Source organism: Oxyura jamaicensis, chromosome 19, assembly GCF_011077185.1.
Source record: "Oxyura jamaicensis isolate SHBP4307 breed ruddy duck chromosome 19, BPBGC_Ojam_1.0, whole genome shotgun sequence".
Taxonomy (NCBI): Eukaryota; Metazoa; Chordata; class Aves; order Anseriformes; family Anatidae; genus Oxyura; species Oxyura jamaicensis.
The window spans coordinates 608,695-619,509 of NC_048911.1; the positions used below are offsets into that span (position 1 = coordinate 608,695).

At 51.2% G+C, this 10,815-nt stretch overlaps 1 protein-coding gene across 8 annotated transcripts in view; it reads right to left on the reverse strand.

Moving 5' to 3' along the window:
* TSPOAP1 (TSPO associated protein 1) overlaps positions 1–10,808 on the reverse strand; it is a 69,662-nt gene extending 58,854 nt beyond the window's left edge. For 4 of the 8 annotated variants that reach the window (XM_035343142.1, XM_035343138.1, XM_035343135.1 and 1 more), the window contains exon 1: positions 10,210–10,807. In XM_035343142.1, the coding sequence (XP_035199033.1) occupies positions 10,210–10,506 (297 nt within the window). In that variant the 5' untranslated portion in view covers positions 10,507–10,807. Of the gene's footprint in view, positions 1–10,209 lie in introns of all 8 variants that reach the window. The other 4 variants (XM_035343137.1, XM_035343139.1, XM_035343136.1 and 1 more) reach the window with 2 other exon arrangements.
* Between the last annotated feature and the right edge of the window lie 7 nt (positions 10,809–10,815).

Below are 10,815 nucleotides of genomic sequence, written 5' to 3' on the forward strand. Positions count from 1 at the left end.
ATGGGCTAGCGGGCTGTCCCCAGTTCAGCTGCGCACCAGAGCCCACCACACAGCAGAGGCTGAGCCCGCACTGAGCTCCCCAGCTGCTGCTGGCTGCCCTGGCCCTGCTCCAGGCTGGGCCTGGCCCACAGCTGGGCCGCCCCCCACCTCCTAGGCCCTGCTGCAGCTGCAGCTCCTCATGGCCTCCTTAGGAGAGGCATGAGGGGGCATCCACAGCCATGTGGCATCAGGAGACCCTTGCTGCGGCACCACCAGGGTGGTGGCTCCAAGCTTTGCCAGACCTCACCCTGGCACAGGGCTGGGGCTGGGCTGGCTGCCTGGGATGAGCCCTCCTCACAGATCGCGTGGCCAGCACTGACTGTCTAGACGTCATCCCACACTCATTAAACATTTATTTCCTATAATGAAATAGCTTTTCATTTATTAACTGCTCTGCCGTTCCTCATTGCTCCTGTGCTCTGTGATGCAGCCTCACTGCAGGCATGCTTGCAGCCCCCCCACACATTACGTTTTGAATGCAGCTGAGGAAATCTTTGTGAGAATAGGCCTGTAGCCCCCCCCCGCCCGCCCCCCCCCCGCCAAATGGCTCATCTTCATAAGGACACGTTGAAGTGCCTGCAGAAGCCAGGAGACAAAATCCAAAAGCCTCCTGCAGTCAGGGAGGTTTGCAGTGAGCTGAAGCTGGTGGGAGCCGAGGCAGAGCTGAACCACAGAGAGCCCTCGTGTCCCCAGATCAGGAGATTCCTTGGCTGCTAACATAATTAATTCCAGGGACAACTTCTTTGGCCATAGAGGAAATTTTCCAAAGACACAGCAAAGCAGGGAAATAGCAGCAGGGAGGCAGGAAGGGGAGCAGAGCACAGCTCCCTTGTGCAGCTGACACATGGCTTTGAAGCCTCTTGGTACAGTGGTAACACGATCATCTGTCACCTCTTCTGGCAGGTAGAGCCAAAAATACAGTTTCCTCATGATTCCTCATGAGAAAGAGCAAACACAGGCCTCAGCAGGACACCTACAAGAAAAGATGCTGCTTTTTCACCTGAAAACTTCAAAAAGCAATCAAGAGCTGCAGCAGCTTTTACAGAGCAAGGTGCCCAGACAGGCTGCTAAATGGGTCATGAAATCAAAATTCCCCAGGAACACCCAACATCCAGCACAGTCTTTGAAGTTCCACGAAAAACTTGCAGGAAGCCATTTGGGGGGCAGTAAATCAAACTGCAGCAGGGTTGGCAGCGCTGCTCTGCAGTGCGGCTTGGGTGGCCAAGCTATGCTGCTGGTGCCTTGCGGCTCAGCCTGGCATGAATTGGCCCAAGGGCTTTCCCGGTCCCAGTGCCACAACTGAACCAAAGTCAAAATCCAGCCCTGCTTGAAAATCTCAGTGGAGAAGCAGATGTCGAGGAGGAATTTACCAGGTGACTCCATGAGCATGAAGTCTCAGGTGGCTTTTGGCATGCTCGTGACTGTTTTTAAAACATATATAATTTCAAGATGTCCCCATGATGAATTCCCTGTCTGCAGCAGATAGGGCTCTAGTTGCCAGGTTTGCTTCACAACAGCCATCTCTGAAATCTAACCCTCCTATAGCAGATACCACTTTTTAGGTCAAAAACCACCACTACTTTCCTACTACCTTCTATATTATAGCCACCACTCCTCCCTTGTTTGAAACCACTGTCACCTGTCATGCATTAAATTCCAGGCCCCCATCATGTCAAAGCCCTTGTTGTTTGCTCCAGCTGACTTTGGTAATTAGTTTCCCTAATTTCTCAATCCTTGCCACTTAGAAATAAAACCTGTCACTGCCAATCTGTTTTCTCCTCTTCCATCCAGGTTCGGTGGAATTGGCTTCCTTGTAGAGGGAAGTTATTTTCTGTAGGCTGCTCTTCTGCAGTGCCCTCACTGCACGTCAAAAGCAAGACAAAAATAGCATCACCTCCTGCTCGGTCAGTGAGCAAGAGCAAAACCCATCAGCTGCCACTGCCAGCACAGCGAGGACACTTTGCACTGGAGTATTATCTGCATGGAGGTAAAAGGACTATTTTTGTTAAAGGTATGAGAGAAGAGACAGGCCTGGGATGCAGCCGTGGTTACTCTGCCGCTCCTTTGATAGGCAGTCTGTTTCCCACAGCTTCCTTCATTTTGCACCAAGTTCCTGGTTTCAGACACAAACATCTATGTTCTTTCTTTGACTTCATGACACTTCCCTACCAGCTCCTCACACTGTGCGTTGCCAGCTCCTGTTTCCATGATTCAGCATTTTCTCCTGCTGCTCATCCCTCTTCCAAACACGGTCTTATTTATTGTGATTTCCTCATTTATCTGATTTTTATCACCGCATGTAAGGAATTCACAGAAGAAAAAATCCATCTGAGGCTATTAATTTCAAATATGCTGCCTCCAGCATGGGGAGTGTTGGAGCCACAGATTGCAAGGTATTAGGAGAATATTTAGGCAACATTCACTTTACATTTGTTCTTTCTTACAGCTTTTCCCAAGTGTCCTATTCTGCACACCTTCTGACCACTGCCAGCTTTTCTTAAGTTCCCCACAATGTATTTAAAATGAGACATGCAGCTAAAATTGGAGTCTCACAAATTCATGTCCTCTCTATCTTTAAAGTTTCTTATGAAAGCACTATCATCAGTCCTGGAAAAACAAAATCAGGTGCTCCAAGAGGAGAAAAATCAGCTTGATAGCCCTGATCACCCTGAATGGGCTGTCCTTTGACAAGCTCAACTTCTCCAGTCTTCCCCGATGGGGAAAAACTTAAGTCCTTGCAGCACTGAGACTAGGAATGTGAGTGGAAAATAAAATCCTGAGACAGAGGCAGAATCCAAGACTGCAGTCAGGTCCAGCATACAATATGGAACAATTTCTCACCTTTAACAGCAAATCCAAAATACAAGAAGTTTTGCAAGTAGATGAGAAAATGATACCTTTATACCACAAGGCTGCTGGAAAAAGAGCTCTAAACTATTCCTGTCATACTGTGTATGCATTTCTTCATCTTTCACGATCAGACGTAAAACAGATCAGTCGGTTGAGAGAGCCAGAGGATTTGGAGAAACCCTTTTCTGTCCCCGCAAGGCCAGCCTGTCCCTGTGCCACAAAGCCCAGCACAGAGACCAGAGCAAGCAGCCCTGTGTGGGATGGACCCAGTGGGGACACTTGAAGTGGAAAGGTCCTGCCAAGGGCGCAGGCGCTCATCTAGCTGAATGACTGCTGATACTATCTGTACTGGAATTGCTCCTTGTCCTGCTCTCCATTGTGGTCCAGAGACCTTTAACCAATACTTCTTCCAGCTGGGAGTACCTGCCTTACACAGAGGCATGACAGCGTGGGTGGCCCTGTGAAGGATTTCCCAGCTGCAACCCAATCTCTCTCCACGTTAAATGCAAATATTTTTGCAAATCCAGGATATGCAGCCAGAAAATGCAGCTGGTGATTGCTGGGATATGATCCAACTTGTTTAGCAGATAACCTACAGTGTAGGGTTATACACAGTATGACAACAACATGACCTTCCTGCTGTTGGGTCACTCTGGCATCCTTGGGCACCCCTGAGTCCCCTGTAGGGGCCTTTTCCATCCACACACATCGTAAGAAAGATGCCCGCATTTCACAGGGGAAGAATCATGTACTAAGCCTCTTCTGCCAACTGCCCATTTAACGCTGATGTACAAGCTTCTCGCTTTTCTCTTAGTAGCTTTCAGAAAGATTTGGTCTAGCAGTAAAGCAGGATTGTGCTCCATCCCCACCGCAGTAAGGGGAGACTAATAGTCTTTCTTCTTTCATTTCTCAGAGAGAAACTGAAGAGATTATTTCTCTTCATTGCACAGCTTGAAATATATGAAAGTCAGGGTATGTGCTGTAAAACCCAGTTTGTTTGTAAAACTCAGGTGGCCAACGGAGCCAAGACAGCCAAGCCTTCTTCTTCCATTGCAGATTTTCTAGGTGCTGCTGAGCAAGTCATTGAATCTGCAGGGAAGTAGGCACAAGCAATGATATTTACACTAGACAAAAGCAACACACAGAAGTGGGAAGTAAATGTGTTAACATCCTCAGTGCAAACACAGAAAGACAGGTGGCTTCACAACCTCTGCTTCTTGTGTACTCATCTGCATTGCCCATCCTTTGAGCTAAACATGTGGGTATTGGCTTCCTACAGAAGGTATTGGAGATTTTGGTTGTTTAGGTCTGAACAAAGGTCAGTCTGCAGCTTCCAGCACTGCAGGCTCCAGCCCAGGCAGCCCCAGGGTCTTCATGGAGCATCTGGACTCTTTAGATGCCACATGTCAGATAATTCTATTTAGTAAGTATGCAAAAAAACCTGGGGAAGAGTGATAAAAATTAGCTCTTTCCAGGCTTGGTATTTTGATGGCTGGAACAGGGACAATTGTTCTCTGATATCTCATCTTTCTTGTAACAGAAACTCCCTAATCCAAAGAACCACTCCCTGGAAAGGCATGAGACTTGAGAGGCATAAGAAAGGCATGGTACTGACAAATGCAGGTGGGAATGAAGCTCATGTCTACAGCGAGCAGCCTGGGGCTGTGCCAGGGCTTCACCCCCGGAGGCCATGGAACTGCAGTTCAGTAAATCCCTGCCCCAGGCCACTGCCCTCTAACAGGATCACAGCTTGAAAAGTCTCCTTCCTACTTCAGAGCCTCAGCAATGGTATTTGTGGTCTCATGAGTTGCTTTTATTGAGCAGAGAGACTGTATTACCAAATGCATTCAGCTCTGAAGAGATGGATGCCCTCTTGAACCTTGGAAGATACATCATAGAACCAGAGTGGCAGATTTTGTATGCAGAGCTCAGTTTTTGCCCAGGTATCTGCCCCACAGTTCTCTCCCACGTGTGTCTGTTTTCTGAATTACTCGCAGTTTCCCAGGGACCAAGAGCACCTTTTCTGCTTGGGTCATATTTGCTTAAAAAAATGTTCTGATTGCCCAGACTCTGGCACATTGGGAACAGCATTTCTTACATATTGCAGTAAGCAAGAATTCACTGGCCAAAATCTGATTTTAAGATTTTGTCCTGGACTGACAAGCCCCAAATCTCCAATGTCTTTAACGAGTAGATGGAGGACAAAGAAATCATTTCTTTGCACCACTCACAAGAGCCAAAGGCACTGTCTGGTGATCAATATGGGAATGTGTGATGGTTTTACTCGAGTGGGCAGCCGAGCTCCACCACAACCGCTCTCTCACTCCTCCCCTCCTCAAAGAGGAGGGGGGAGAAAAGACAACACAAAGAGCTCGAGGTTTGAGATGAGAATGATTTAATTAAGGAAAGGGGAATGGGGAGAAAGAGAAACAAAAGAAACAACAAGGCTGCGCGGAAGCACAGAGAGAAAGAAAAAAAAAGTTATTCTCTACTTCCCATCAACGAGCGATGTTCGGCCACGTCCCGGGAAGCAGGGCCTCAAAACGCGTACCGGTTGTTCAGGAGAGACCCTCCCCCATGAGAGCCCCCCTTTTATTGCTGAGTGTGACATCAGGTGTTATGGAATATCCCTTTGGTTGGTTTAGGTCAGCTGCCCTGGTGATGTCCCCTCCCCATCAATTGCCCACCCCCAGCCTGCTGGCTCTTGGGGGCCTGGAAGGAGTTCTGATGTTGTGCCAGCACTATGCAGCAATAGACACAACACTGGAGTGATACCAGTGCTGCTCCAGCTATGAGTGCAGAGCACAGCACTGTGTGGGCTGCTGCAGGGAAAGGTGACTCCATCCCAGACAGACCCAACACAGAATGCGAATGGCAAAATCAGTAGAAGACTTACAAACTCATGCCCAAAAGGGTATTTTCCAAGAACTGCTAAACAGATGGCTCAGCTGCAGAAAGCCTTTACTCAAAGCAGGAGGAGGCTAACAAGGCTGCCAGCATTGCATGTGCCTTATCTCTTCATGTTGCTCCAGCAGGAAGGGGGACTACAGCCACAGGACACCCAAAACAAAGAAACAAAGGCATTGGCAAGTTCCTTTGTGGAAAACGTACAGAGGGTGAAATGAGAAAGATGCTGAGACAAAAGATCATGGTGCAGTAACAGCCAACTCCCCAAACCAGTTTGTCATCACCAGTCCAGAGGAGCCAAGGACGCAGTGAGGAGGCAATGGGCTGGTGTCTCCATGTCCCACAAAAGTGACCTTTCCAAGCCATTTGGACGTATCTTTGTGCTGATAGTACAGGTGAGTAGAGTCAGCTTTCTCAGAAAGATAAGTAAAATAAAAATTACTTTCCCCTTCCAAACAGTCTTGCTTTGTGCTTTCTTCTATTCATTCCTACAAATAAAATCACACTGGGTTTTCATGGCAGACAGCTATCTGCAGTTGGCCATACATTTGTAATGCTTGCAGAAAATGGCACTAAGTCATTTGCATGAGGCTGAGTGTTGCCAAGAAAAATTAATTTACTCAGATTTTGAGCAAGATGGAGTATGATCTTTTTCTGACTGGGATTCTCTGAAATGGTGTCCATAACAGCCAGAACTGGCCTCAGTACCCAGGAAGGCCTTCTCAATTTCCTATCATATTTTATTTTGCTGAACCATCCTTTTAGTCAGGGGTGCAGCTGTACACATCCTCAGGCATTAAATGAATAGTTTATCATCTATGGAACATTCAAAGCTCTTAAAATACCATGAAATCCTGCAAAAGGAACTGAGCTTGTTGTTAAATGCAGCTTGTCCTGAACACTTGGCATGGAGGATGTTTACCAGCATTTTATAATTATTGCTGTATCTGTGATTTGTGTTAAGTCCCATTGAGAGCAACAGCTTTTTTCTGTGTGTATTTAAATTCCTACTGATTTGGGGGGGCTCCTTGGATTAAGCATCTTCATTTGGGTTTTACAGAGTAATTGAACATCCTTAGCTCCCTCTGACCTCAGAGAGAAAGCTGCATGCTTGTCTTTTTAGAAATTCAGATCCAAAGTGGCCTCCTGAGATTGAGAAGTAGTCACATTAGCCAACTCTGAGCATCCTAGCCATGCTCCTTGCTTTTGTGGCTCATGAGATGCCAGAACAGGGATGGTTAAGCTGCTGAGCTTATCCCATTTGTACATGAAGCTGGAAAGGCTGGTGGGGGACTAATCCTGGAAACAGAGGGTACAGAGAATATACAGAAAGTGGATGACCTTGTTCCTTTCCCCTCTGTCAATTTAGGGCATCAGGAAAAAGCCTTCAGTTCAGCAACCCACCCCCAAACGATCCCAAATTTCCAGGACCAAAGCAGATCCCAGCAGGGCAGCACCCCACAGCAGATGCAGACAACTGAGCTCTTCCGGGAAATGCTCTAAAACCGTTCTGACAGCAGTATGAGAAGTTTCCAGTTTCCAACCAGACTGTATCTGTGACACTTTGACCCCATTCTTCCTACATAGTGTTTTACATAGTGCTTTTCTCCTCTGGTATTCATTACTCTGATTGGGATCCTACACACCTGCTGTACCTGGAGATTCTCAGCAAGAAAGTCTTTTCTTACATTCTGTGTCTACACAGAAATTTTGGAAAGCAAGTCCAGAGTGATTTCAAAGGCCTTGGAACAAGAATACATTCATGAGATCAAGCCCCCAAATAGCATTAGTAAGATGGGGGATGCACGTCTCTGCTGTTACTCTGCAGAGGAGCTAGGAAATCCTGCAGTGCATTGCAGGACGCAGAGGAGCACAGCAAATGGAGAGGAAGAAACGGGCACAGGGCAATTCCTACAGGACCTATGAAGAACACTCATCTCAAGGAGTCTACTGTAGCTTTGGGACAGGGTTAGAGAGGTGGAAGGGTCCCAATCTTTGGAGATATTCAACAGTTGCCTGGACAGGCCTTAAACAACATTATCCAGCTCTGGAGCCAACTCTGCTTCAGACAGAGGCTGCATGGGATGCTCCAGGTGTTCCCCTCAGCCCCATCCCACTTCTCTATCTCCACAGTTCCCTTGCCAGCTCCCATATGGGAGAAGGGTGGCAGCTCTCCAACCCCTGCACTCCAGAGGGATCTAAGCAAGAAAGCTGAGGTTAACTTGACCTACAGAAAGTCTTAACATCTGCCCCTAGACTGGCCCTGAGGTAATGGCACGGCATTAGTGGCAGAGGCTGGTACACACGGCAAGAGCTTCATCATAAAATCAACCTTTTTAATCAACTCTGTCAGTGATGAGCCCTCAAGAGGCTCTTCCCCACACTACGAGATTATTCCCTGGAGGCAGCTGCCCTGTTTGCATAATGCAGCACTGACATCCCAAGGACAGAAGTCCTGGACTCCTAAAGGAATCCCAGCTCCGTCTGCAGGGCACATAGCGTTGGTAGCGCTTGTCCCAACCTGGCCAGGAAGAGCCATGCTTTGGAAGGGAGCTCCCTGCTGGATCTGAAACAGAGATCAGTTGCAAGCCTTTCATTTCACTTGACTTTAGGAGGAAGTGCTGGATTTCCTTCCAGAAGATGACAAGTTAACCTTTCTGGGGATCAACAGCAACGTTAAGGATGTAACATTATCATGACTACCACCAGTATCACCAGTACTACCACAGTAATGTCATGGTACTGCCACGGTCCCACTATGGCACTAACACAATACACGACAGTACCACCAGGTGCCACAGTACCATTGCTATGTCAAGTACCATTGTGGTACTGACTCGGTACACTGGTGCTGTGGTGACACTACCATGGTGCTGCCAAGCCCATGAAGTGGGAAGGGAAATAGTCACCTGCCATGTCAGGACCACCCAGGATCCTAGGGAGAAGTCAAAGCAGCCCAAAGACCAAGGGAAACTGGGTGATGAATGCTCAGCAGTCACAGCCATTGAAACCAAGTGGGGTCCTCACCCCCACCACTGCCACCCACACATGCAGCTGGCGCCTGGGGTAGCCACTGCAGGATCGGCCCGAGCTGGGTGCATGGCTCCCACCCCACAGGGTGCTCTTCAACTGCTGGAGCACCTGCAAGGACCTTTTGCACCATCTCCTGCCCTTTGCCACCCTTCCCGGACAGCGTGAGGCAGTCCTGTGGGGCAGAATAAAGCTGAGCCCCAGAGTGAGGAGCACCAACACCAAGACAGGGTGCTTCCCCCCTCCCTCACCTGCTGGCTCTCCTGAAGTAAGAGGAGATGTTAAGTTTGGCACAATTGGTTTGAGTCTTGGGATGGACAGATAAGGGGGATGGGAGCAGAAATGCTTCCCATTCTGCTGCCCCAGTTTTGTCTGGGATGCTTCTGGAACAACCAAGAGCTGTAACCAGAGGTGGACTAAGGACTGTGTGGTTAAATGTGGCATTTCCCTATGCATCACGATAAACAGCCATTCAAAAAAGGCCAATAAGAGACTGTTTGAATGAAACAATTTTCTCTCCTGGTGGGTTTCCTTTGCTCCTGTGAGCTGGTCCAGCCACCTTTGCTCCTGTGAGCTGGTCCAGCCACCCTCCAGCTGTGCTCAGGAGCACAGCACTGGCATAGCTCAAAAATCTCCTGCTAAACCCCAGCCAGCTCTGCTCACCTCTTCTTCCCCACACTCAAGAAGAACAGGCTGAGAGCTTATTCCTTCCCTATTTTAAAAGCATCACAGAGTCACCTCAGAGCACCAGGGGATCCCAGAAAGATGAGTGATTTTACCCAAGGAAAGGGAGGGTGAGTTGTCATAAACAGGGCCAGTTAATGAACTTCTGTGGCCTGGTTGAGGGGGTGAGGCTCCTAGGAAGCCTTTTCAGCTGTTTTCAGAGAGACGCTGCGAGGGGCTGGGCATTGCGCTGCCTCGAGGTGCCCTACTTTGTCTGCAGGGACAAGATCCCCCCCACCCACCAAGCCCACAACCCCTCCAGACTACCCTGCTGGAAGAGGGCACGCTCTGGAAGCAGATGGCACCCGTGTCCCCTTCACCACCCTCAGAGCCAGTGATGCTGCTGGAGCGAGGAGATGCCGCAGGGGTGGGGGAGCCCCGGGCTGACATATCTGTGCCAGGGGCCAGCTCCGGCACCAGCAGGGCAGCGGCAGCTGGAAATCCCTGCGGAGGGGCAGCGCGGGGAGCGGCTCCTTCCCTCGCCCGCGCTGCGTGGCAGCGGCTCCGGCAGCTCCCGGCCCCACGGGGTCGGTGCCGCGGGGTGGCTCGGCCGCGGCCCAGCGCAGCGACGGCCCGAGCCCGCCTCGCGCCGAGGCGACGGCCGTCCGTCCCCACGCCGCCGCTCGCCCCGAAACGCGCCTCGCCGGGCAGCCGCCCTACCTGGGCCAGGCCGTCTGTCCGCTCACGTCCGAGCCCGTCCATGGCTTGCCGAGGCCTAACGAGCTCCGACGCGGGGCGAACCCGCTGCGGGTCCGCCGCGGGGGCGCGGAGGCTGCTGCGGGAACCCTCCCGGGGCTGGGCTGCTCCGGCCCCCTCCGGGCCCGGGGACGGCGGGCGGCTCGCCCTGTCGGCGGCGCCCCCCGCGCCCTCACGCGTGGCCGGCGCCAGGGCCACGTCCGGGCAGGCGGAGGCCGCGGGGACGGCGTCGCCCGTCTGCGGCGGGTCCGGCTCCTCCATGGCTCACGCTGCGGCGCGGGGGGCTGCCCTCAGCTGCGGGGACCGGCGCGGACACCCCCAAGGCGTCGGAGCGGCGGCGGCGGCGGCTGCCTGGGCCGCGCTCCCGCCCGGCGGGGACGGAGGCGGCGGCAGCATCCCCGCGCCCGAGGAGGCTCCGTCCCCGCCTGAATCCGCCGGCTCGGCGGGCGGGCGGCTGCCGGTGCGTGTGCGCGTCCGTGCGCGCGTGTGTGCCCGCGTGTGTGCGCGTGTCCCACCCCGCACGCACACGCGCTCCGCTCCCGCACCCTACAAAGGCCGCCCGCTGCCCCC